Here is a 27479-nt window from a genome sequence, read left to right as displayed (position 1 = left end):
TTTGGGTATGTCATTTTAGGCAAAAAAAAAGAAAAGTGTACTTTATACCACTAAGTAAAATACTAAGTATTTTGACAGACACGTCTGCAACCTCAAATCCACATAACATTGCCAAAAGAGATTTTCCACCCTCTCTGACATGGCTGCTTCCAACGCATTTACTACCCATCATGCACCGCGCTCCAATCACAGGTCGGATACAAAAGCTAGTCCAATCAGAAGAAAATACTACAGTGCTTGAGCGCACGAGAGAGACGTTTCCTGAAGCATTGCGGAAGAGAGGTAAATGAATGGTTGGTCATATTTTTACTTCGAAAATAACAGTTTGTGGAAGTGTTTTTAGCATTTTATTGTGAACATGATACTTTATTGCATATACAACATTCATAAATATTGTTCGAAAGGAAGTTTTCCCGCCTTAAATCAAGACCGCTGATAGCTAGCTGCTACTACTGTAGACCTTCTTCAGCTAACTTAACAGTTACTTGCTAAGTTATCGTTACATGGATTGCATTATGACTAAATGATTCTGAAAATGTCGTTCTAACGCATTGTATCAGAGGTTTCATATGGGGCCGACTGTCTCAATGTTGTGAATGGTGGCCAGTCTGAGGACTAGCTGTATTGGGTTCAAGTACTTTGTCTATTACCTTGAGTTATGTTTGCAGGAGCGCCGCGAATTCCTGAAAGTGTAGTTGGTCCCAGTTGATACTGCATCATGTCTTGTGCGCTTCTACTGTTGTTGACGAGCTTGGCTTTGGCCATGGGCACTGGCACAGCGGTGGAGATCCAACGTCCACGCGGAGTACCACAATCAAGTGAGTTGGCATCTGATTCTAACCCGAGTTCAAACAAATAACGTTATGGTTCTTATCACAGCCAGTGAGCTAGGCCTAGTCTATGCTATTCTAGCTGTCAGAATCCCATTGTGAGCATGGATTTTAACCTGGTAGGTGTGCATTGTCTCTCAGATGAGCTCTTATGTACCCAACCCTTACCTGTCCCCATCAATCCCGACAGAGAGACAGTTCTATGAGGAGAACAAGCCCTTTACCTGTTTGGACGGCTCCAGCACCATCCCCTTTGACCGGGTCAACGATGACTACTGCGACTGCAAGGATGGCTCGGATGAACCAGGTACAGTATCGCTCACTTCTCATCAGTAAAGCCAGACTGAACCCACTATCAAGACACTACATACTACTGTGCACAGTTATCACTAAGGTCTTGACTGTAAAGAATGTCTTTGCATTTTTTTTCACAGGTACTGCTGCCTGCCCCAATGGCAGCTTTCACTGTACCAACGCTGGCTTCAGACCCGCCTTCATCCCTTCCTCCCGGATCAACGACGGCATCTGTGGTAAGGACATTGTCACAGTATTTTTTTCCATGGATCAGTCGTCCCTTTCTCTCTGGGTTTTTTGTGGTTGTGTGTGTAATTGCTGTGTGCTGATGAAGTGTGTTCTCTCCTCAGACTGCTGTGACACGACAGACGAGTACAACAGTGGTGCCACTTGTCAAAACACCTGCAGGTGAGCAGTCGTAAAACTTACAGCATTCTGCAAACATTTAATATTCACTACAACACTAACATTGGCCTTTGTGTTGGCGAACGATTCCTCCAGTATGTGTGTGTGAAGACTGATTGTGTTGGCTGTGTGACCCCCCCCCTAGGGAGATGGGGCGCAAGGAGAGGGAGAGTCTGCAGATAATGGCTGAGATCACCAAGGAAGGCTTTCTGCTCAAACAACAACTGATACATGAAGCTAAAAGGGGACAGGAGGACAAACGGGTGAGTGACTAACCAACCAAAGGGTAGTAGATTTATTTGGGGTTGGTTAGGCAGAGGAAATGGCTAGGGTCTATACAGAGACCATTTCATATATAGAGCAATTGGTATAAATCCTTGCCGTTGAACGTGTTCATGAAATGACAAGACTTCCAACTTACGTGTTTTGTAAATACTTCCATCCGTGTGTTTGTGCAGGGCAAGTTGACTGAGCTGAAGGGTAGTAAGAAGGGTCTGGAGGGGAAGGTGGAGGCTCTGAGGACTGTGAAAGAAACAGCAGAGGATCCAGAGAAAGAGGCTAAAGAGCGCCACCTGAAGTCTTGGGAGGGTAAGTACTCTGGTATTACACTGGAAGCCATTATCTCTCTGCTTTTAACCTATGCACATCATAAATTCTCTATGTATTTGTTTTCTTCACACACAAAAAAGGTACTTTTGTGCTGTTCGGTAAAACCAAGATATTTAAGTATATTCTTATAGTTAAAAAACAGATTGTTAAATGTGAAATGCCCAGTGCTCTAATCGTCTCTCCAGTCAGATGTTTTTCAACATCTTTGATTTGGAAGTCAATTACAAAAGTCCTGTTGAAGATTTCTCTTTCTAAGTTGTATGTGATTTGATTTTGTCTGTTTCAGAACAAAAAGAACTCATCCGTATGGAGAAGGACAAAACTAGAATGGCTGAGGCTTTTCTGGAGCTGGATGATGACGCAGATGGCTAGTGAGTGTGTAGTGTGTGTAACTGTCAGCGTTGGATATATTCAGAGATATTTCGGTGTGATTCAGTGAGTGACTAATACGGGTGTTTTTGTTATTCCCAGTGTTTCTGTGGCTGAGCTGCAGTCCCACCTAGAGCTGGATCCAGATTCGGATGGCTCTCTGACAGAAACAGAGACTCAGGTAAGATGTCTCCTCTTCCTCCCCCTCAAGTCAAGAGAAGATGTTATATCACAATAGTAAATTACAGGGATTTAAACTAGTGTCGTTTTGGCTAAATTTGCCATTTTGAATCCAAAATAGGTGACCCATGTGATTCGTGTAGATCCAATGAGAAAAGTTTGGGCGGCTGGGGACTTTGGATAACTACTGGCTGTATGCGAACGAGTGATGCGCGTTTGGAGAAATACTGTCTGTATCCAAGGTTCACCCACTCGTTCACATAACAGAATGCAGCACGCCACTGAAGAGAGAGAAGACAACTTGCTAGTTACAGCATCAGCGCTCGCGCTGGAAAGAGAATGGAAAGGGAGTTGCCCAGTTAACTTACAGCAGCGCGTCCCCTGAACGATATCGTAGAGGTAGGAGAGAAGCCTGACCACTGAGATGGGGGTGAGAAGGTGACGAAGCGTACTTCATGAGCTGTAACTGAACTGGCATTTGGAAAGTTTGAGTTGAGGGAGAAAGTGTGGTGGAACAAGTATTGTTAGCATTGTTAAGGATCTTGCTAGCTGAATGGAATTCTCCGTTAGCTACCCAGAGAAATGTTGAGCAACATTAGCCAACTTACCTGATCAAATAATTGAGTTTATTGTGTGAATTAGCTGGCTAATAAAGTCCAACAGCTGACGTTAGCTAGCGTTACAACATCAGATGGGCTAACGCTAGTAACCTGACCAATTCACTATAGTATTAACTGGTAACGTTATACGACTCCTTGCCATTCCTCAAGTTATAATGCGTCAGTTGCTTACTGGACCCTAGCAATCTGTGTAATGTAACTAACTACTATTGGCGAACTGAAGTTTTCCCTCTTCAGTAACTATGTGGTTAATTTTCAGAATAAGATAATTAGGTGAAAATCAGGCTGGATGCCACTATAGAGGTGGAAGGAGCACCACACACTTTCTCACTTGTTCAATATGGTGGATAAAAGGGCTATGGCAGGTGTACTCTCTGCCTGAAAGATCAATTATACCAACAAAGGGTCTCCTGCTGCGCTGGCACATTGTAGAACAGATGTCCACAGGCAGAAAGTGTACAATGTAGTAATGTGCAGTGTAGCCCAAAGAGATTGCTTTTCTTGTGTTGAACTTGACAGTAATGTGAGTGAGGGGATTATTGAATTTTTTTACTTGGTGAACATTATATTTGCACACATTTAGCCTTGTGCACTTGAACAATGTCTACAATAGTGGCCACTATAATAGAATGCCAGGTTGTTTCTTTCTATTTCTACTTTAAGATGTTTTTTCCCCAAGTGCAATATTTAGATGTGTGTGTCACAAGCATTATATTATAAAGGCTGTCATGGCTGACTGCAATATTAGTGTATTGTTTTTTTCTCAAGACTTGAGTGTCATTTGCAGTAAAGTCTAGGCAACAAATAACATTTGATTGCTTGCTTTACCTTTTTTTGCTGTGAGTTAGGTTCACATTAATACCTTTTTATTTTACACACTGAGGTTGACATATTAATGAAGTCAAAATGATATTGCTTACTCAAAGCATTTGCATTTACTTGTTTTGAGTTGTCCAGAAAATACATCAAGATCATTTGTCTTGTATCAAGATATTCTGACTTGTATCGAGCCTTTGTAGGTTAAAATGAGCACATGGTCTGCCAGTGCAGTTAGTTTATCTTGGTAAGACGTCTTAAGATTTTTTTTTAATGTATTATTTCAAGATGGACATCTTAGCGTTTTTCTGATTTCCTAATCCATTCCTACAGGGATTGCTGGGAGGAGAAGGCAAAGTGGACACGTCAACATTTGAAACTGTGTGGAGCGGCATCAAAGACAAGTACCTGTCAGAGGTCGGTACTTATGTTATGAAGACTTCTTATTAGTCATTTCCATATCCTAGTTGAATGTTCAATGGTCTATCCTGGAGCCTCAGATTGGGTGTCTAGGCTGGGTTTCTGTCAAGCACGTTGTGAGAAATGGGCTATATAAGTGTGTGTGTGATTTGGTATATGTGACCGTGTGGGTGTTTCAGGGCCTGTTGGACCCCCCTGCCCCAGTGGAGACCCCCCAGGAGGAGGAGTCCAGGGACTTTGTTTCTGACCATGACTCTGACCACTACCCCGAGGATTACGCTGGAGAGGAGGAAGATGTGGAGGATGATGACGAGGAAGATGATGATCACGATGAGGAGGAGGAAGAGAAGGTAGTTGGAAATCCTCACATTGGAGGGGAAGGGCCTGAGCTAGGCTAGTATTGGAGGGCTTGGGTGGTCAGTTGTCCCAGTAACATAATGTGTGTTTAATTATCAGGTCCCTCCCACCGTGCAGACCCCAGAGAAAAGGGAGGACGATGAGTTGTCCATGCCACCGTACGACACAGAGACCCAGAGCCTTATTGATGGTGCATACATTCATCTGTTTTACAATCCTACCTTAAACAGGGACACAATTTGTGTTTGTCTGAATATACAAAGTAGGGGGTTCAGAATTTTAAGCGTAAATATCTGAATTGTGATTTTTCTGTGCTGTGGATTTGTATGTCTCATTGGTCTGTCCTTTGAGGTTGTGCTTTGTTGTCTTTGTTCCTCAGCTGCCCAGAAAGCCAGGGATGATTTTGATGAAGCTGAGAGGGCTCTCCGGGAAGTGGACGATCAAATGAAGTGAGTTTGCAACCACAATGCTTAATCTCTGCTGGTTTTGGCAACCACTATGTTAGTCCTTGCAACACAAAAACATCTCATGATGATGCTCGACAGGCATACAAGTGCAGCTTGTATTATTAGGTTTGAAAACGCAAATTAATGTACCCTGTGTCTGCAAGTCAATCATTAATCTGTGGCCCTGAATTTATTTGGATCTGCAGGAACCTTGAGAAGGAGATTGGCTTTGACTTTGGTCCAAGTGCAGAATTTGCATACCTCTACAGCCAGTGCTACGAATTATCCACAAGCGAGTACGTATACTTCATCTGTCTTTGTAAATACCCATAGTGTGTCTATGCCTTCGTGAGATAAATAATCTGTTTATATGAATGTGAAACTGTTTGAGTCTCCCAAAGATTAAATTTAATACTCTGCCCCTCTTTTTCATCAGGTACATCTACAGGCTGTGTCCATTCAATAGGGTCTCCCAGAAACCTAAGTTTGGGGGATCAGAGACCAACCTTGGGTAAGAGAATCTCCTCTTCACTTCATTTTACTGTAGACTTTAACTGTTCAAATGACTGGTGCTTCTAAAATTGTTAGGAATGTTAGTGGTCATGCTCTCTGTCTCGGTCTCTCCCTGTTGTAGCTTGTGGGGACAATGGGCTGGTCCTGAAGAGAATTTATACTCTGTGATGAAGTATGACCATGGGCAGGGGTGCTGGCAGGGCCCCAACAGGTCCACCACAGTAAGTCTATCTTCTCCAGTCCACTTCCCTCCCAGCCCAAAGTTGTACCTTTATGACAGTCTAATTTGCTGAGCATATGAAGTGGATTAAGTCAAATCACGTTTCATGCGGTGCTGGGTGGGGGAACGTGCATGATAATTCACACAATCTGTGCACGCTAAGTGTACAGGTCCCTACTCTTGAGGTACTGCTGACTCACGACATGTCCTGTGAATGTAGTGAAGGGTTAATGTTGTTTCTCTGTGTGGGTCAGGTGAAGCTGACGTGTGGGAAGGAGACGGTGGTGACGTCCACATCAGAGCCCAGTCGTTGTGAGTACCTCATGGAGTTCACCACCCCCGCTGTGTGCCAGGAGCCAGCCAGCCTGGATGAAGTACTGCACGGACACACAGAGCTGTAGTGCTCCCCACCAACAGGTAGCTGGCTACAAGTCAGGCCCATTGGACCTATAGAGCAGTGGAGCACTTTATAATTACATGTGGATATCAACTTTTTATAAATACTCAACATGTTAGGGCTAGCACGGTAATTGTTTAATCATGTACCCTATAATTATGGACAACAACCCCTGGGGGGAGAAGTTACCTTTTATAATTGTTTTAATATATTAATTTTTGTTAACTTTTCTTTCAATCATCACTACTCTGCATGTCTGATTTGAGCTTGGCTCTCACTAGCTAACGTAGAATCATTATATCAACTGTTGGCTCCAGCCCACATAGTTGTATTTGTGCAGGATCTGACATATATGGCATTCAAGTCCACCTAGTAGGACGAGCCAATCTAGATAATGCTTACTTCCCTCATCGGGTCGAGTAGCTTAATTAAAACACTGCAAATAATTGTCGGCCGCCATTGTTAATAAGAATTTGTCTCTTTTTGACTTGCCTAGTTAATTTATTTTGTTTTTTAAATATAATTTAAGTGCTAACTAGCTAGCAACTAGGCACAAGCAAGCGGGAAAATGAGAAGACATTGAAACAGAAGCTGTTAACGGGACAGAGGAAGACTTGCATTGTGCAAGGAGACAGTATTTTCTTGGTAGGACATCCTTGCACATGTATTTGATCATTTTTACATAAAAAGGGGCAAGTTGGTAATTTCACAACGGCGAAAGCAAACCATTTATGAGAAGTAAGGCACTGTGCTACATTTCCAATCGATCAGAACCATTTGTTTCTGAGAGGATTTCTTATAAATTCTGCTTTAAAATAACAGTAATTTCTCTCTCAGGTTTCTCTTTATGGACTACATGCTAGCCTCCCACCCTTCTCTGTAACAACCAGCTGCTGCACTCTGGCTTCACAAACTGGAAGATTCAAAATGGTTGCTTGTTCTTTACTCCTACTTGTCTGTTGCTTTAACTTGTTTGTCTAGGGTTAGTGTTTCAATTAGATTTAAAAGTTGTCATTCCATTTTTTTTTTTTGTATTCTGTTTTTTTTAATGAATTTGAGTGCTGAATTTTCTCCTATGGTCTACTTTGCCGATCAACGAGTTGTACTGTATCTAAGCAGGATAGTCAGTATATTGTTTACTGTGTTCCGTTGGCTCAATACTACAGTAGATTATGCCAATGATGAGCATTATGACGATGGTGGGCAGTTTGTCTTATGCGCATCAATGGTTTTGCATTTTTACCCTCTGGAAACGACAACACTCAATGTCATCTTGTAAAAACAACATGGGTCACTCAGATATGTAACCTTTTATTTTTTCTGGCATGTAAAGTACAAATAATTAAACAATTCCATGAAAAAGTCTTCAAGCGTCTTCAGCTGAAATCCCAGTAATAAATATCCTAAACTGAAAGGTTTATTTTCTTTGTTACATTTTGTCATTGTTCATTTGGTCATGTTTGGAAGTATGAGATTTTGATATCTTCCTACTGACATTGATACATTGATGCCAGTAGATCTGTTTTGATCATTTTCTCCTTTGATTTGTTCTACCATTCCAGGAAAATGTTGTAAGAAGAACGTCACTAAGTTACTCTGTGTCCCCCTCTTCTAAATAAATAGACACAAAATACAGTTGGTCGAGAAACAGAAGAACCACTGACCCCTTTCCTATAGGAGTAACTCCCCCAACGATGCTTTCCTCCTGGCTGCTGTTGGAACTACTGTACATCGAACTCAGATGTCATGTTGTAGTTCTGTACTATGATCCTTCTAATAACTACAGTAGTTCTGTTCACCAGCAGTAGGAGGGAAAGCATGCTGAGTGCACATGGAGCCTCAGGCACTGCCTAAGGTCCAGGCTCTGCCCTGGAGCCAACAATAGGCCACATCCCAGGCCCAGCCCATGTCCTGACTGACACTCCCTAGGGTTCTCAGTGGCTGGAAAAACAAGACTGTGATTAGATTAAATAATCAAAAGGTTTTCATTTAACAAGACAAACAGAACACAGGCAGTAAAGGCATAACATCTAGCACACAGCATGTATGTTTATACACTTCAATTAGTTAAATATAGCAGTGCATTCTTTGACTATGGAGAACATTTCCAAATCGTACTTCTAAAGCTTTTTTTTTTTAAATCTATTTGTTCCCTTTTTAAGAAAGAAAATGTAACCACAATTTTGGCAAACTTAAAATCTTTTAAACTTGCAAATATAATGAAATAAACCATAAATATACACAAAACATACTTTATACGAGGCAATAAATAGTTTTTAAGTTAACAATAAGTTAAAACTACAAGCTTAAAGTCGCCCAAATAATACAAGTTTGTTGGCGCTATCTTGAATTTTTTGTTTAAATTATTTATGTCGCAACAAAAGCTACCACAGACTTTTACAAACACAATTGAACACATTTTGATTGAAATAAAATTCTAACTAAGTCTAAAATCTGCATACACTAACAACTGCAACTAATTAAATAATGGAATGAAAAAAGAAATTACCCAATCAAAGCAACCAAATAAAATCTTGGACCATGTGTGTCCTATATGGTAACGTCAACAACACAAATACGCAAAGTTAACATGTGAGTCTTGATATGTAAAAGAAAATCAATCAATTACAGGAAAAATGATATTCTAAAATCGACGTGGGCTAAAACTGATGATATATTAGACAGTATCCCTTTCAAGGTCTTTTCAATTAAATTGCTCTTTTTATTCACCCAATAATAATATGCGGTTAGTTTTAGCTTGCATGTTCAGAGCACTAATCCGGGGCTGGGATTATGGACATTTTCAGAGCTCTCCATCGGTGCTTGTTTGATTCTCTTTAATGAATCGGTGAATTAACACTTCGATTTCTTTACATTTGATCCTTCCGCCTTTTCCGCAAACCATTTCAGTGTGATGTTTAATTTCTTTTAAAAAATATATATATCTTTTTGTTCTCAGTCAATATAAAAACAAAGCACATTGCACTTACTGTTCCATAGGAAAGTTTTTTTGTCTTTTTAGATGATTATTTGTTGCTCAAGCGGTGTCCTGCCATTGTCCTTGGCTCTCTACCATACGTAGGTGTGGGAAGAGAAGAGGGTCTCTGTATTGGCTGTGTAAGATGGGACAGTTTGTTGTTGCTCTAGTCTAGGGTGTGGCCTAGGGCCTGTTTGTCTAGGGTGTGGCCTAGGGCCTGTTGGTCTAGGGTGTGGCCTATGGCCTGTTGTTGGTCTAGGGTGTGGGGGAACTGGGCTGGGACTCTACCCCATATCACCAGTGGGACTACTTCAACTGCAGGTCAGCAACATGGCCTATTTGCTGTTCTGTTCCCAAGATTCACATCTGGTCTCTTAAAGTGATGCTGTATCAGTCCTACTGTACTACTTTCTCTTGAGTATGGGCACAACTAATTGAATGGGGAAGGGAGGTGTGGAGTTAGATTATGACAGGGTGTTAATGTATGACATTTCATGTTTGTTTTGGTTGGCACACCACCAATATACTACTGGGGCACAGTAAGAAATGAAATGGTCAGAGTTAGAGGCTGAGGGTGTAACAGTGGAAGAGCATAGGGTTAAACTGAAACAATGCTGTCATACTCTGATGTATTGGATTCCTATTATGAGCGGATGGTGTGAGTATTACAGTATTGAGGTTCAAGAGACACTTGTGTGGAACTGTCGTTATTTTTGCTGAAAGGTGAATTCTTTGTATACATTGTTGTAGGTTTGTGGTAAGCACCTGTGCAAATGGGCTAAATTATATTTACTCAACAGATATGTTAACCAAAAGATATTAGTTCATTCTGATATAATTTGATATGAACAACAGATATTTCTGCAAGCGCTATGGGGATTTAAAATCATATGGGATCTTCATGCAATAAATGATAATGGTTTATAGAATAATTATCAGGGGAGCAGTTAGTAATTAGTATAGACTGAATTATTTCTTATTGACACTCATATTCCAAATTCTTTGGCTAAATCTTCATTCAAATATACCTAATCATCTTTGCATTGAGAATCTACTTCAAGCCTTTCTGTTTCGAACCAGCCCAAGATGTCTGTGAGGACAAATCATTGGGCGACTGACTGTCTTTACTGCAGCCTGATTTAAGTGTCTCCTGTGAAAGCGATAACACTTCACTGTACAATCATTGAAGCAACACTAACTGTACACAACTTCAGAGAAAGTGATATGTGTTTGTCTAGTTTACACTCAAAGATGGCAATATTAGTAATGCAGATTTGTCTCTGTAACATTTGATTCCTAATCAGTGAATTGGTTTGTGCTGATGTGTATTTGTTCTATTCCGATGTCTTTGTTTATGTTCTTTTTTTTTTGCTATTTCAAGTTTGTTTATAGGTTGTGGTTGAAAAAGTAAGGTTGTGTGAGAACTTTTCTTCTTCGCCCCCTTCCCTCGACCCCCACCTATACACGGCATGCACACGCTCCTCCCTCTCTCAAAGATCAAAGGGCTTAAAATACAGCCATGCGGTGTCCCAGTCTTTCCCAGTCAGTTTTAAGAATCTGTAAAAATTCAGCACAAGGTCTTGTTCTTTTGTATGTATAAAAATAGATTTTTCTCTAAAGTAATCCTTTCAAAGAGATGGTTGTCCTCTTTGGCTAACACAGCGTTATTTAGAAAAGCAAAAATGTCTTGAACACACTTTACCTTATTTAATCTATTATATGCAGATGTCTTTATATTGTAATCATATCTCTCCCCATGAAACGTCTTATCAGATGTTTCTAACAGACTAACCAACCAAGACTATTTTGTCGTTACATTTTCATCAAGGGGTGTCATAAATTATTTCCATGGGTTTGTTGATTTAAAAAAAAATCCAGCTAGGTGATAGTGCCGATCAGATGTTGCAAATCAACAAAAATAACTTTTTGAGTTTCCAATGTGAGATAAACAAACTTGTCACTGTTGGTTTCTGCAGGCTTGGTTTCTTCTATTTTGACAGGGCAGGCAGGGTTACAATGAGAGTGAATAGAAACTGATTCTTATGAGCTTCTATAAAGTGTCATATATGGGGTCTGAATGAAACTGAGGAGTGTTTAGTAAACTGAGGAATAGGTAAGAAGCTGTCTCACCCTCTAGGACTCAGTGAGGAGATATCACTGCTCAGTGTCATGACGGAATCTCAACCTAAGTCAAAACTACCGTCCTCTCGATCTGATCTGTGCGTAATGGTGATGTTGAGTCTACCTAGCCAGGCCAATAATTTCCACTGAATTGTAAAAACCTTCTCATTCCCTTGGAGGGGTGTTATATCTGGTTGGGTGTTTTGGTAAAGTGGCTCTGTGATTTGCTCTAAACTCACAGTCCCTAGTCTCTCAGAGAATTGTACATGAACACTGTCTCCATGGGAACACTAGCTGGGACAATGTTCTACGTTGTTCACACAGACAGCTCTGCTTGTGGTGGAATCCATCCATTCTACTCTGAATAGAAGAACCAGAGTGAAAAAATACAGGGAGATTCTTAGATGTCAGTGATGTTCAGTATTCTAGTGTTGTTTCCCCCCTAACAGGACTGATGTGTGACTGTGTTGTGTAGCGAGGGTGTAATTCTGGTGGCCTTCAGGCTGCTTGTCTTTGTGACCAGTAGCTGTTCAGTTTGATAACCTAAATCATATTGGATCTGTCCTTAATAGGGTAGAGCAACTGCCCTAAAGCTAGTCACAGCCTACCTAATGTTGAGCCAGGAACAGTAGTAAAGGTTTCTAGAAAATGCTTACATACTCGGCTATTATAACCACCTTAAATATTGAATATATAGTTATATTTTAATATACGTATATAAGAGAACACTGTTTTTAATTAATTTTCTTTGATCTAAAAAAAATCACTGATTCAAAATGCCCAAGTGTAAAAAAAAAAGTGACTACACTCTCTCCAGCAAGATAATGGGATAGTTCATGGGGTAAGAGTTTGGGGTTTAAATTGCACATATTTGTAGTTCATTTTAGATTTTTGATAATTTTGTTTCAGCAGTTGTTGTCATTATTTGCCTGAATTCAATCAAAGCACTCAGCACACATTCTCTGTCACATTCGTTAGACTGTCTCCCACATTGAGGCCTCTTACCCCCATCCCCAGAGACCAACTACCCAACGCACCCCTACTAATTCAATCCAGGCAAACGTAGGGAAGGACTAGCATTGTGTAAAGAGAAAAGAAAAACTCTACTAGTGTATTTGTTTGAAACTCAGACTTTGTGTATGTTTGTATGTGTAAGTATGTCTAATAGTGTGTGTATGTCTGATAGTGTGTGCATGTATGTGTATGGGTGAGTGTGCATCAGAGAGAGAGAGACTCAGTCCAGGCCCATGTAGAGTGATAGTAGCAGGGAGCTCAGTGGCGCTCCCTGCTGGCTGAAGGAGCTGGCGTCAGCTAGCAGCTCTCTCTCTCTCTCAGGCCTTGTGTTGCTTGCTGGTCTTGAAGGAGACCTGCAGCACGCGGTCTCCCAAGCGGTAGCCGTTGAGACTAGCGATGGCCATGGCTGCCTCGTCGTAGTTGGTCATGGTGACGAAGCCGAAGCCCTTACATTTGTTGGTGGTGAAGTCACGGATGACCTTGACGTTTGTGACGGCGCCGAAGGGCCCGAACAGCTGCCACAGGACGCTTTCGTCAGCCTCTGGCGACAGGTTGTAGACGAAGATGCACCAGCCGGCTCCGGTGGGCCCGGTCAGGTTGACTCCCGCCAGGCTGGTCATGCTGTCGATGGTGATGGGGGAGAACCTAGGAAGAAGAGAGGGAGAACTACATTGGGTGTCATTCTGAAGTTCCACACAGCAATCATCTCTCTATATACTGGCCATGTTTCTAGCTATGATATGTGCTGAAGGCTTGGTAGTCGGAGGGGCATGGAGTCTGTCTGGTGACCCAATCGATCTCCATCCTCACTTTTTCTGCAGTGAGTAGATGGATAAATATATGTGTGGGCAGGGCACCACAGTGGTTCCAGACTACCTGCTTTCACACAAAACAGCACACTGCTTCTATGACACACAAACTCCCACACTCTGCATATTTTAGTCATAGTCTCTGCTGACCAAAGCCTCTGCAAAAATTAGACACAGAAATCACAATGTTTAACGGAAATCACAATATTGAACAAAACACAGAAACCTAGAGAGGGATGAAAGCAAATTTGAATCAAATCATAGGAAAATTGGAGCAAAAAGAAGAAGACGCAAACGCAATCTGGTATGTCCATGCTGGCGGAATAAAGGGGACATTAAAGCAAAACCCAAACTGATAATGTTAGTTCATAAAGAAATACACACACATCAGTTCCATTACGTAATCAAACCAAAAGAAAGAACCAAAAGATTAGAAACAAAGCCATGCCAGAATACCCTGCTGTTAGACAACCCTAGACACTGCTTAGCATATTTAGATTTGTTATACTGTCTGGACTGTTTGTTACATAACTTCTCAGTTTAATGGGCAGTGTGAATAGGGAATTAGGGAACATTTTCATAATCTGTCATTTCAAGGTGAGGGCAGCAGGTGGTATTCCAGTCACTTTGTTTGAGGTTTGTTCTTAGGCATGGATGTATTTTTTTTTAAATCTTTTTAAAATCTTTTTTAACAAAGTACACCTTTGGCATTTACCTCTTGACTCCGTAGCTGGCGTTTAGTAAATTGTCGAGTCTGCAACGCAAGAGGGAGAAATGAAGGGGGTGGAGACGTTAGTGGTGAGGACTGAGAGGAGGAAGGCCTTTTAACATGCAGCTTCTGCTCCTCTGCCAGCTGGCCTCCAGAGGGCGCACTTCCCATTCATTGTACTGTAGAGGAGCCGTCTGTCTATCCCAACAGCAACCCATCACAGAGCGCACGGCCTAGCCTTTGCGACCACAACAACGCACTATGCAAATCAGTTTGTTAATGTGCAGATAAGTGTGTGTGTGTGTGTGTGTGTTGGAGATCTGCATTGTCTGATTCATTTAAATGTAATTTATTCATCTTGTTTAGTAGATACTATGTTATTTGACTGGTTTGGAGCACTTTGTTTTCATTTGATTTGTGCTTTGATACATTGGGGGTCTCTTACATTGGTTTTGTGCTGTTATTTGGATCTGGTCCCTTTCCAAATGGAGGGATGAGGCTGCAGTTTAAAAGAAAGTCAAGAAAAAAGAGGGAGAGAAAGAGAGGAAGATAGGATGAGCGAGCGCCGTAGTGCTCGTTCCAGCAGGGCAGGTGTGTCGGGTCAGATGACAGACAGGTCAGAGCGGAGATTGGGTGGTGGTGGGGGCAGTACCTGAAGCGCTGAGTCTGGTGGTGCAGAGGGCCAGTGTAGCGGCGTGCAGCGGTCTGGTACAGCTGGGTGAGCAGGGCCTGGCCCGTCTTCTGGCTGGGGTTGTTGGCGAACTTCACCGTGATGGGTTCGGCTGCGCCCAGGGGCTTCTGGCCGTTCAGGCCCTTGATGGCCTCTTCTGCCTCGTTCCGCTTGTCAAACCGGATGAAGCCCACTCCTCGCGATATACCTGCTCCGGGGTCAGAAAGCAAGCTAATGTTAGCACCTGAGGGGTGAGGAGGGGTGAGTCATGACTTTGACTTGGTCCAATGAGATGGGAAAGGTTAGAGTAGGGTTACAGTTGGTTAGGGGGAGGTAAGTTAGAGTAGGTAAGGATAAGTCCTTGGTAGGTCAGGGGTACGTTTAGAGAAGAGTTATGGTAGGTTAGAGTAGAGTTAGGGTAGGTCAGGGGTACGTTAGAGTAGAGTTAGGATAGGTCAGGGGTACGTTAGAGAAGAGTTAGGGTACGTCAGGAGTACGTTAGAGAAGAGTTAGGGTACGTCAGGGGTACGTTAGAGTAGAGTTAGGGTAGGTCAGGGGTACATTAGAGTAGAGTTAGGGTAGGTATGGGGTACATTAGAGTAGAGTTAGGGTAGGTCAGGGGTACATTAGAGTAGAGTTAGGGTACGTCAGGGGTACGTTAGAGAAGAGTTAGGGTACGTCAGGGGTACTTTAGAGTAGAGTTAGGGTACGTCAGGGGTACGTTAGAGAAGAGTTAGGGTAGGTCAGGGGTACGTTAGAGAAGAGTTGGGGTACGTTTAGAGTAGAGTTAGGGTAGGTCAGGGGTACGTCAGAGTAGAGTTAGGGTAGGTCAGGGGTACGTTAGAGTAGTGTTATGGTAGGTCAGGGGTACGTTTAGAGTAGAGTTAGGGTAGGTTAGGGGTACGTTTAGAGTAGAGTTAGGGTAGGTTAGGGGTACGTCAGAGTAGAGTTAGGGTAGGTCAGGGGTACATTAGAGTAGAGTTAGGGTAGGTCAGGGGTACGTTAGAGTAGAGTTAGGGTAGGTCAGGGGTACGTTTAGAATAGAGTTAGGGTACGTCAGGGGTACGTTTAGAGTAGAGTTAGGGTAGGTTAGGGGTACGTCAGAGTAGAGTTAGGGTAGGTCAGGGGTACATTAGAGTAGAGTTAGGGTAGGTCAGGGGTATGTTAGAGTAGAGTTAGGGTAGGTCAGGGGTACGTTAGAGAAGAGTTGAGGTACGTTTAGAGTAGAGTTAGGCTAGGTCAGGGGTATGTCAGAGTAGAGTTAGAGTAGGTCAGGGGTACGTTAGAGTAGTGTTATGGTAGTTCAGGGGTACGTTAGAGTAGAGTTAGGGTAGGTCAGGGGTACGTTAGAGAAGAGTTGAGGTACGTCAGGGGTACGTTAGAGTAGAGTTAGGGTAGGTCAGGGGTACGTTAGAGAAGAGTTGAGGTACGTTTAGAGTAGAGTTAGGGTAGGTCAGGGGTATGTCAGAGTAGAGTTAGAGTAGGTCAGGGGTACGTTAGAGTAGTGTTATGGTAGTTCAGGGGTACGTTAGAGTAGAGTTAGGGTAGGACAGGGGTACGTCAGAGTAGAGTTAGGGTAGGTCAGGGGTATGTTAAAATATAGTTAGGGTAGGTCAGGGGTACGTCAGAGTAGAGTTAGGTTAGGTCAGGGGTACGTTTAGAATAGAGTTAGGGTATGTCTGGGGTACGTTTAGAGTAGAGGGTAGATTAGGGGTACGTCAGAGTATAGTTAGGTTAGGTCAGGGGTATGTTAGAGTAGAGTTAGGGTAGGTCAGGGGTACGTTAGAGTAGAGTTAGGGTAGGTCAGGGGTACGTTAGAGTAGAGTTAGGGTAGGTCAGGGGTACGTCAGAGTAGAGTTAGGGTAGGTCAGGGGTACGTCAGAGTAGAGTTAGGGTAGGTCAGGGGTACGTTAGAGTAGAGTTAGGGTAGGTCAGGGGTACGTTAGGGTAGGTCAGGGGTACGTTAGAGTAGAGTTAGGGTAGGTCAGGGGTACGTTAGAGTAGAGTTAGGGTAGGTCAGGGGTACGTTAGAGTAGAGTTAGAGTAGGTCAGGGGTACGTTAGAATAGGCTAATTGTAGGTTCGAGTAGGGGTCAGTTGTGCCAGAAGTGAGTTAAGGCTGTACCTGTAACCTGGTCCACCAGGATGCGGGAGGTGATGATGCGTCCGTACTGGGAGAACAGCTGCTCCATGTCCTTCTGGGTCATGGTCTTAGGCAGACCGCTCACATACAGGTTGGCATCACGGATAGATGCTGAACTGGGGCGGGCGTACGATACCTACAGCACATCAAAGAAACACACATTTCAACACTGATATCAAATCAAAGGTTTCCCATATCTTTACTGTACATAAAACCATATAGTCATTTTTTTATTTACCCAGGTAAGTTGACTGAGAGCACATTCTCATTTACAGCAACAACCTAGGGGAATAGTTACAGGATGAATGATCAAAATATAAGATGGGGATTGGGAATTTAGCCAGGATACCAGGGTTAACACCCCTAGAATAAGTGCCATGGGATCTTTTAGTGACCACAGAGAGGCAGGACACCTGTTTAACATCCCATCCGAAAGACGGAACCCTACACAGGGCAATATCCCTAATCACTGCCCTGGGACATTGGAATATTTTTTTTTGTACCAGAGGAAAGAGTGCATCCTACTTGACCTCCAACACCACTTCCAGCAGCACCTGGTCTCCCATCCAGGGAACAACCAATACCAACCCTGCTTAGCTTCAGATGCAAGCCAGGGTGGTGTTGCAGGGTGGTATGCTGCTGGCTCTGTAGCCGTGCATGAATATTCATTTTACTCGTCTTTTTTGTCAACGTGTGTGACTGTTTTTTGGAACGCTTTGTGACTGATTGTGTCCACCGTTGTGCAAAGTTAACATTAGTATTCTATGGTGAGACTATAGTGTGACTTAGATTGATTATGAAAATGTCTACACATTCATGCGTTGGCGTGTATGAAAGCCAGTGAGAGAGTATGATAGATAGTGAGAGTCAGTGCATTGTTGTGAGTGGTCTGTCTGTTTGTTTCGGATGGAGGGAGAGGGAGCGAGTGTTGCCAGAGATAGGCTGATCTCCCCTGCCTCTTTCCTTTGTTTCCAGCCTCGAGGGAGAACAGCTCCACTGGCAACCAGCAAACAATATAAATAGATCACAAGACAGCATCCCCGACTGTCAACTAACTAAAACATTCACTCCTTATTATATAAACACATACTCACATATACAAGTACAGTATAACTTGAATGAATGTGTTTGGGACATTTCTACTGAGAGTGAACATTTAGAGTATTATCATGCCTTGCACAACACATAGCCGATGGGTGTATTTGACCCATTGAGTTTAGAGAATAAAGTTGTCCTCATTCTAAATGGTGCAGTGAGTGTGCAGGACTCCAGTATTGAGTAGAGTGTGTGCGGACAGGGTGTGTGATGCAGTGATTGGGGGTGCTAGAGAATGGGAGGGGGCTACCCTAGGAGGAGGCTACCCTATAATTAACCCTCTCCCTTTCTCTCCTACAGTACAGATGGTGCCTGCAGCCCATATGGTCCCTAATCCTGCCATTGGCATTCTGCTCCCCAAGCTACTCCCTACCCTTTACTCCTCCTGCCCCCTCCCGCCATCTTACAATGCTTTGGTGGAAATATGACATTTGCTTGGTCATTGTTTTATGACTGTATAATATTAATTGGTTTTCAAAATAGCCCTACTGATAATATCAACATTTATTTATTTTAACAACCACAAAATGTATACATTTTCTGTAATTTATATCGGCCCAATAATTTTGGTATTATATTGCTAACTGTAGTAATAATATCATTATTGCCCCCTAAATACAATATATGTGTATTTGTACACTAATGTAACTAAAACATATTGTAGAAATAATGATTAACAATATGATTGCCACCTGTCTGTATAACTCCAAAAGCCCAACCCAGCTCCTGATGCTGTTGACTCTCTCTGCCCCAGTCTTTCAGGAGTCTGATTTGAACTAAGCCTGCACTTTATCCCAATCTATGATCTACTTTGATCAGGTGGGAGGGGGGGGCGGAGGGACGGATGGAGTAGTGTTTAATCTCCCCCCCATCCATATTGGGGACAAAGAAGCCCCCTAATTAGGCCAGATTGGAGGCAGATGGGGGAGCCTGAACTGACCCCCGTGCCCCACAGTGAGACTCCCTGATTACATTTCCATCACAATCACCTCTGCATGCTGCTAGCCTCTTGCTTTCTGACCTCCACTCTCCCTCTCTCCACTCTCCACTCTCTCCACTCTCCCTCTCTCATTTCTTGTTCTGCTCACTTTCTTTGTTCCTGCGACCCCTCCTGTTTTTTCCTCCTTCCCCTCTTGTCACGTCTGCCTCTCTCTGCCTCTCTCGCCACCTCCCTTTCTTTGAGTTGCTCCCTGCCTTTCTCCTGGTCTTCCGCAGCGTATTGAAGCAGTGAAGATGGAGAGTGGCGCAGGTTGAAAAGCAGGAAGCAGAGGTGCTCTTACCTTAATTGTTTTGGTCTGCAGTTTGAGACCGTTGAGAGTGTTGATGGCCTTGTCTGCGTCATTGGGATCCACATAGTTTACGAACCCATAGCCCAAACTCTGGCCTAAATCGTTGAAAACAGATATCGATAATGGTCCTTTAGAAACTGCTTTTGCACCAAAATAACTGTACCTACAGGTACATATGCTGTATGTGATTATTTGTTATCCTCCAACTAGAAATAGATTTAGTTTGTCTGTCTATTCATCAACTGTACCTGCTGAAGCATCATGAATACCTGTAATCTTGTCTCGGACCAGTTTGCAGGATTCAATCTCTCCGATGCTACCGAACAGGCTCTTGAATTCTTCCTGGGTCATGTTCTGAGGCAGGTAGTTGACGATTAGGTTGGTCTTGCTGTCGTCTGTGGCACCGTTGGTGCTGATGACTGGCCCGTTAGGCAGGCTGGTTCCGCTCGGACCGTTGGACACCTGGGTTTCCATGGTGCTGATTATCTGCTGAGGAAAAGGAAGAATATAGAACCCTGTGTACAAATAATATACATCCACAGTAATAACACACAGTAAAGTAATGGTGGGGCGTTGTTAGTAGGCCTTTTAATATAGACTCATTGAATGAATGTCCGCTCTGTCATTGTCAGCTAGGGAAGAGGTCAGACATCAGCTGAGGGGGTGGAAGGATACGAGGCAGGGATAGCAGTCGGCTACACACAGACCCCTCTCTCTCCCTCCCCGTTTCCCCTCCTCTCTCCTCCCCCCTCCTCCTCTCTCTCGCTGCCTCTGGGCCCTGCAGATGTCACAGTCCTTTTTCCCTGTTTCCTCCTCCCATCCCCCAGCCTCCATCTATCCATCCAGCCACAGGGTCAAACAGCATTACATCATTACAGGGTCCTAAGTATTGGTGGTGGTGGGGCAGGTGGGGCAGTGGGCGTTGGGACGGGGAGGTTGACATGGCAGACAAAAGAGAAAGTGACATTGTCTAATCTGCTCAGGCCTAACGTCTCTGAAGGCTGTCATATAGCCACATGGAACGTTTCAACCCCCCAAAAATACATTCTGGCTTTTAGTGTGCTCGCTTTCTTTTGTAAGTGTGTGTTTGTGACTCCGACTCAAACTTGTTTGTGCGAGTAGATGGAGTGAGTGAGTATTTGTGCCCACTAGAGGTGTGTTGGTGTCATTGTGTGTTGCTCTGGAGTACACCATGTTGCTTCATTTGACCCACAGGGGATTGTCTTCATGGAACAGCTGTGTGTGCAGGTCAGAAACTAAACTTCCCGCTATCTCTCCTTTTCTCTCCCTCTTTCCTCCATCTATTCCATTCATCCGCTTCTCCTTTTCACCATTCTGTGTAGAATATTATCTGTTGACAGACTGTGTAAACAAGCTAGTACAGAGATGTTGTCCCTGTATTACTGGCCTCCTGGGCTCCACCCAAACTGATACAAATGTTAATTTTGGCTCCTTGTTCCATTTCTTGGTATAGTGTACCTGGGAAGTGTGGTTTAAATAAGTACCATTATTCAGGCTGGTATCTGTGAGCCTGGCTGGCATGGTGACTGCAGGTCTCAGACTGGTGGGTGTTATAAGGCGTCTACCGCCAAAGCTCCAGAGGTCTCACAGTGTAGCCTAAGCTTCTAGAATTATTTGAGTGAGATACAATATTACCAGCGGTTTTACTACTGTTTGTCTGTTGTTTTGGTTATAGTCTATGTTCGTCATTTTCCCTTTTGCGTGGCAGGGTTTTCTTTTGATGTTTATCCATTCAACTTAATGGAGGAGACTGAGTAGTGTTCCTTTTCCCCTGCTATGGACATATTACTCTAAAAGCATTCATTGCTTTGATGATATTCCCCAAGCCCTGTTGCAGCTCTTAGTGTCCCCCATCTTGTTTCCCCCCTCCGTGCTCATGCCCCTCTCTGTCTCGCTCTCTCTCTGTCTCTGTCTCGCTCTCTCCTCCTTCTAACCTGATTTCTGCCTTGAGCTGTACCCCATGTTGCCCAGGTAACAGCGGCTTCAAGACTGTTGCTAATGGCTGGCTGACTTTTGGTTGTGTGTGTGCGTGTGCGTGCGTGCGTGCGTGCGTGCGTGCGTGCGTGCGTGCGTGCGTGTGTGCGTGTGCGCGTGTGTGCGTGCGCATACAGAAAGATAGAGGCAGAGAGAATGACATAATCCATCTATGTTGGGCAGAAATTGTTTTTCTCCATGTATTAATGTTCGATGGCTTTGCGGAAGCAGAGAATATATTTAAGTCAAATTGACATTGACAGGGAGAGAACGTCAGAGGGAGAGGAAAGAGGAGAGGGGAAGGGGAAGGGAGTGAATTATGACAGCCTAAAAATAAAACACTGCAAACACACATATCTAAGAAGCACATGAGAGCTACTGCAAAGTTGACTAGCCATCCATCATACAATACACATGTTATGGGCTTCTTTGGTCTCGACTAGAGCGGTATGATCTGCTGATCTAGGGACTGCACTGGAACAGAACATGGACAGAAGGTTCTACAATAACCAGTTAAAAGATCATCCTTCATGCATAATGGGAAAGAACAAATAGTCCACATGGGTTTGATAAATAGATTCATAAAATGCATCTATCTAATATGTGTAACCATGTAACACACAAACGTCCGAAAATAAAGGAAATACTAATATTTTCTGAATTTGTCACAGAACTGACCAAATATTACAGCCCTTTGCAGAAAGACACCGAATCCCAGCAAATTTGATTTGTCAACTGAAATAGACCTCAGTGTGGCAGTCCAGGCATCCACAGTGACAAGTTCTAAAGTTATATAATTCCCAGGCTCAGACTGGCCACAGAGACACAGAGGGAGAGACTGGCTGACACAAGCAACATCTAACATCACCCTGAGATCTCCATGCCAACAAGCAGGAGGATGACAAAAACAGAAGAGTGCTTTTAGGATGCTACAAATAGAACAAGTCATAATTTTCATCAGAACATGTTAGCCTTTACAAAAGCTAATTCTATTCATGATTTATTTTGCTAATCATGATGAATGACAGCAAAGAGAGTAACCAGACACAAACGCATTAAACACACAACCCCCAACACTTTCAGATTTCTACTGTTGGTTGGGCCAGCTCTTCTTCTCCTTGTCCCGGCACTAGATGTGCCTTTCTTTTTCTATTTCTGGGACCTGAGAGATCTCCCTTAATATTTAATGGACTGCATCCTCAGCATCGCCTACACATGGACCCAGACTCGCACGCAAACAAGAGCCCAGAGCCCTACCTCCTCTCCTCTCTCTGCCTGACGAGTGGAGTGAGCACAGCACACAGATCACCTACACTTGACAATGCTCAATTACAAAACACAGCAACATTACATGACCCAAATGTAAATTCAGATACGGGCAGCGTCGTCTTCTTCAAATTGTCTTTCCCCTTGTTTATGTACATGACTGCTGTTGCTTTCCTACAAATGGAAGGTGAAGACTTGTCCTAAGAGGAAAAGCAGCAGTCTGACACATACAGTATTCAGGCCAGCTTTTGTCATGTCCCGATAAAGGTCAAAGCATGTGATGTGATTACCCTTTTTCGGAAATCACTGTAATTGTATCAGCCAGAAGACTGCGTTCAGATGGAACTGAGATTCTCATGCTAGGCCTTATTGTTCCTAAGTGTTTCCAATGGGAATCAAACACAGGTCCATACACTGGAGTCAAGACTGCTCTCTACATTCTAAAAAGGGATTTGTCATTAGATTCTTCTGATAATGTCAAATGTGCTTGGCATCGACTCTTTTCGTGTTCAGGAACATTCCTAGCATAAAAAAACATTGCTCAGAAGATTGTTATCTGTAAATCAACCCAAGAGAAAATGAATCAGGTTGTGGCAGTAACAAATAAATCAACAAATTCTCTCTTAGCAAAGAATGGGAGGTCAGGAGGAGGCCTCTGCTTATCTACCCACTGATATGGGGAACTATATTACTGCTACACACACTTCCTGTTAGTGCTACCACTGGTGACAACACTGTCACTCATGGGTGATGCAGTCGCACTGTACTGGGAGAGTCATGGAAAATAACCTCTATCTCTGAGTGAGATAAGGTAAGAGAGAGAATTTTAAAAAGGCTAGTTCCTGTTGGCAACAACACCATCAGAAAATACTAGGTTCTGAATATTTCATGTTATTTAGGAGTTGTTGGGTTCTCTTTTTCATGTGCTAACTCATCAGTAAAACACTATTGCAGACACTGTTGTACCACAATACAACCCACCTAAAATGGTAGTGCATTAGTCTCATTTGAGTAACTTGAAAACGAGGAAAAACATTTGAAAATCTAATTTCCTGGAACCAGCAAAGACAGGGGATTCACTAAACTAAGGTTTGGCTCAAGAGAAAGGCCTTTTTTTTCTCTTTCTCACCCTTGTTTTTAAAATATACATCAATCATTCTTTTGGAAGGCCTGAATCGCAAGTGGATTCTAGGCTGGGGTTGTAAATGGGCCTTCTAAATAACACAGATTACAGGATTATCCTAAACAAAAGGCATTAGCCACACTCTCTACAGCTTAAAGGGATCATCATGGTGACAGCTGTAAAATAACAGGACAACACAAGTCACAGCCCAACACTCACAACCTTATCCTACATACTACATAACTAATGCTCAGCACTAACACACATGTTTAATAGGCCTATATATATATATCTCTTTTTCTTTTAACTTTTTTTCTTTAGGAAAATGTGATATTTTAAAATCATTTCCCCGTTTGTCAATGCATTTTATGACAGACATAAGCCATGTTGCAAATTCCCTGTGAATGTGTTTGTGTGTGTAGCTTTCGTTGAAACCAGGGGCGCTATCCAGAGTGCTGAAGTAGGGAGTGGCTTTCAGGCGATTCCGTTTGAGGCCAGAATGCATTGTCAAAACCATCGAGCCTTTTCTGTAACATTTCAAAATGCTTCATTCGCTTCTTTTCACGCATTTAAAATTGTTCGCATTTATATGACAGAACATCTTCTACCCCTTCCCCATATTTGTGGAAAACAAGACATGTGCGCTCTATAGGAATTCACAACCCCGAGCGCCTTTTTGTTGAATAAAGGTATTGAAACAACCAAACAAAAGAGCCACCCGTTCCTCCTCTTCTCGCGCGCAGAGACTATGGCAGCTCTATGAATATTAATGTAAACAGTAGCGCTTTGTGTCATGGCCAGGGGCTGCAGGACGCTCCCGGAACAATGAACGCCACAATTGCCAACATAATTTCGCAACATATATTTTTAGGACATATTAGAGGGAAAAATCAAATTCGGCCTATAAAAACAACATAGCAATTGAGGTCTCTTATTCTTATGTAGGCCTACGACTCTATTTCAGTTCCCTATGGGCCATCTTGAAGAAGTAAATATAGAGTATTTCAAAATAAATCAAAATCTATTTAGGCTAAACATGATTTTGCCCTCCAGTCATACTCCATGGTGGATTGATTTTCTAGACGAAATCTTTTGACAATACATGTAAATACAGGATACATCTTATATTATAAACTCATAGCGTCAGTTCTATTTAGGCTCGTTTACACTTGGTGGCCTCTGCTGTCCTTGTCCTTGAATCGCGGAAGCGCCTCGGGAAGGTTATCTGACTCAACTGTTTTATTTGCTTGGCACTGCGGTACAGGCTATGCTCACGGAGGACTGCGGAACATGTGGACAGGAACTATAGGCCTACGTGCATGACGCTGACTGGGCTCTGGGCCTGCCTGTTAGCCCAGCTCTACGGGCAAACACTGATGAAATAGAAAGGGGCTACTCAATAAGGACAGCTGAAACATATTGAGGCTATAGGTCTAAGTAGTTAGTCAAGTGGACAATAGTCAAGTTGACTATTGATTGAAATAATTGCATTATTATGATCTCAAAGATTTAGGACTTGCAAAATAAGTCTGCTCTTCAGTTTATAAACATGATCGTGCTCGTGCTCTATTATGTAGGCTACTATATTTTATTTTGGGCCTACACGACCATCGCAGTAGGCTACCAAGTCCCATGGAATGGTCATTCGATCATTTATGTTGGCCTATATTGCGTAACATTTCTAAATGGCCGTATTTGTGTTTTTGGTTGCAACAAATTATTATATCCCTTTGGATATTGTAGCAGCCTATTATTTAAAAGAGAAAATGGGGTTCTACCTGCACCTGCCATTAAAATCTGTCAATTAAGACGATAGAATATAGGCATAAATCATACTTGATAAATATTTAGCCTTTTATATAAAGCATAAATATAGAGCATAAAAATGTGTTATTTAATCATATTTTATATATTTAGCTTGTTCCTTGCACGCCAGTTTTACTTGACCACGAGAACAATACAACGGTAAATCATTCCACCTGCTGACAGGAATAAATTGGAGGCAGCGTCATTAAGTCAAGAGGATGTTTGGAGATGAAAGCTTTGAGACCAAAACCAGCGCGTGCCATCATTATGCGCTCGAGTCCAGCAGAGGCACGCCCAATTCGGCCGTTGGCTAGGAGCTAGGCTAATTTAACTCTGCTAAGGCTACATAAACCCTTAAACAAACAGGCGTGATTCAAATAGGCGCTAGCTTAAAAATTTTTTTTTTTTAAGTGTTATGATGGATGGGTAAAACAAATGTTATTGTAAAAAAAAGAAAACGCTAGTCGCCATCCCTCTTTTCGCGGCCTCTGAAATGTCCATCCCATTTACTCCGTTGCATCGCAACAAGAACCCTTAGGAATTTTGACTTGCCTGATTCAATCCAAACCAATGGATCCGTAATCCCCCCCCCCTTAGTGACTCGACCCTTTTTCTTTGCCTTGCTCTCGATGGGCCCTCAGCCACGGAGGCATCATGTTTTGTCTCAGAAATCCGTCTCGAGCATCCTTGTGCTGTGCCAAGCAGGGCAGGCGGAGAAAGACGTTCCTCCCCCCCACCACTCTCTACGCAGCTCAGCAGCAGCAGCCGCACGCGGCCTCAGCACCCGCTGCCCCCTACGCCCTTGCGAAAAATGTGTATACAAATAATGCAGCCATGGAGTTTGATATAGCCCAGTGGGCCTATGATAAGCAAATATACAGTCCTCTATAAAATGTCAGAATAAAGCATTTTGCTCTCCAGCGTCGAAGATGCAGGCAGGGATGGAGCCTCGCGCAGGCAGCGGTGGCGCATCGCTCAGCATGACATTACTAATTGCCAGCATCGATCGTTAATCTTGTCAAGACAATATCCCATAACCGAGAGAGCAGTAGTATAAGCCTATTTAGGCCACTATAGCTTATACATATTGTGTGTTTGTTTATACCAGTATTATAGCTAGCTAGCCTTTCATATATACCATATTATATCATATTCAATATGTGTATTAATACATAGAGCTATATGCATGCATATATGTTTGTGTACAATACAATCAAGTGGAAAACAAAGGGTCTGCGCTCCAGAATGTAGCCTATGCAATGCATACTGCTGCTACAACATCCACCATCCTTGCAAATAGAAGAGAAAAATGAGGCATATACGTACAGTAACCATTCTTGACATACAATGAGAGTGATCTAGGTCCTTCTTTGTTTCACAGGTCTTCAAGCCGTAGGTTGAGTCAATACTATGATCTGTGGTCTTTATATTAGCTGGCCTGTGTATTTACTGTGGAGAGGCCGTGTCCAAATCCAAAAGAAAAAAAAGAAAAAAGGAAAAAAGACAATGTTCACCAGGGGAATCTCAGCCCTTGGAGATTGGTAGGTGTCCTCTGTAGGGTGAAAATGAGGAGAAAGGGGTTTTCTTCAGGATGATGATGAGGGAGAGCTTTCTCTCCGAGTGGCGTGGGCGACGGTTCAGAAAAAAAGAGAAGCAGTGATCCCCAGCAGGGTGTGTCCAGGGGAGGGTGTTGTGGTTCGGCTGTGTTCTGTGTGTAATATTCCCAGCTCCTCTTGCAGTCTCCTTCTGTGCCTCTGCTGCAATGTTCTTCTTTTATGCGTCCTTCTGGCTGGCAGAGCGCGCTCCTGATTGGCTAATTGTGCAGGGAGGGTACTACACGGCAGCCATTGCCCCTGCGCTCCTCTCCCATTATCCCCTTCAGGAGAGATCACCAGGAGCCCCCCTCCCCCCTTTCTCCTCCCATCTCACTGCCCCCCTTCCTCCCTCCATCCCCCCACTCCCTCCTTCTCTCTGCTTTCTTCCTGCC

General features: G+C 43.1%; 2 protein-coding genes across 8 annotated transcripts; one reads left to right on the top strand and one right to left on the bottom strand.

The window, feature by feature from the left end:
- The first annotated feature begins 184 nt into the window (after positions 1 to 184).
- LOC115104229 (glucosidase 2 subunit beta-like) lies at positions 185 to 7890 on the top strand. 2 transcript variants are annotated; one of them, XM_029625519.1, is made up of 18 exons: positions 185 to 282; positions 669 to 818; positions 1021 to 1137; positions 1265 to 1360; positions 1475 to 1532; positions 1675 to 1792; positions 1988 to 2117; positions 2425 to 2509; positions 2610 to 2688; positions 4457 to 4540; positions 4723 to 4893; positions 5000 to 5090; positions 5280 to 5349; positions 5553 to 5642; positions 5783 to 5857; positions 5981 to 6080; positions 6334 to 6496; positions 7314 to 7890. In XM_029625519.1, exons 2-17 carry the CDS (start codon positions 719 to 721, stop codon positions 6478 to 6480), a joined length of 1611 nt encoding a protein of 536 aa, XP_029481379.1. In that variant the 5' UTR covers positions 185 to 282; positions 669 to 718; the 3' UTR covers positions 6481 to 6496; positions 7314 to 7890. The 2 variants fall into 2 exon arrangements, with proteins under 2 accessions (XP_029481379.1, XP_029481381.1); XM_029625521.2 differs by having other exon boundaries at positions 215 to 293.
- On the bottom strand, positions 7775 to 27223 carry LOC115104230 (ELAV-like protein 3). 6 transcript variants are annotated; one of them, XM_029625522.2, is made up of 8 exons: positions 26819 to 27223; positions 19551 to 19791; positions 19294 to 19397; positions 16901 to 17054; positions 14759 to 14987; positions 14552 to 14605; positions 14113 to 14151; positions 7775 to 13254 (listed from the first exon to the last, which is right to left on the bottom strand). In XM_029625522.2, exons 1-8 carry the CDS (start codon positions 26834 to 26836, stop codon positions 12906 to 12908), a joined length of 1188 nt encoding a protein of 395 aa, XP_029481382.1. In that variant the 5' UTR covers positions 26837 to 27223; the 3' UTR covers positions 7775 to 12905. The 6 variants fall into 6 exon arrangements, with proteins under 6 accessions (XP_029481382.1, XP_029481386.1, XP_029481385.1 ...); XM_029625526.2 differs by having other exon boundaries at positions 7775 to 13233; XM_029625525.2 differs by having other exon boundaries at positions 19572 to 19791.
- Between the last annotated feature and the right edge of the window lie 256 nt (positions 27224 to 27479).

The sequence above is a fragment of the Oncorhynchus nerka genome, linkage group LG26, assembly GCF_034236695.1.
Source record: "Oncorhynchus nerka isolate Pitt River linkage group LG26, Oner_Uvic_2.0, whole genome shotgun sequence".
Taxonomy (NCBI): Eukaryota; Metazoa; Chordata; class Actinopteri; order Salmoniformes; family Salmonidae; genus Oncorhynchus; species Oncorhynchus nerka.
This window is presented reverse-complemented; position numbering and strand designations above follow the sequence as displayed.

Coding starts and splice junctions, on each gene's coding strand:
- LOC115104229 (XM_029625519.1), top strand. CDS start 719: ATGTCTTGTGCGCTTCTACTGTTGTTGACGAGCTTGGCTTTGGCCATG. Junction 1,533..1,674: donor ACTTGTCAAAACACCTGCAG/GTGAGCAGTCGT, acceptor CCCCCCCCCTAG/GGAGATGGGGCGCAAGGAGA. Junction 4,894..4,999: donor ATGAGGAGGAGGAAGAGAAG/GTAGTTGGAAAT, acceptor TTTAATTATCAG/GTCCCTCCCACCGTGCAGAC.
- LOC115104230 (XM_029625522.2), bottom strand. Junction 17,055..19,293: donor TGCAGACCAAAACAATTAAG/GTAAGAGCACCT, acceptor GATGTGCTGTAG/GTATCGTACGCCCGCCCCAG. Junction 13,255..14,112: donor GCCAGCTACGGAGTCAAGAG/GTAAATGCCAAA, acceptor CACCCAATGTAG/TTCTCCCTCTCTTCTTCCTA.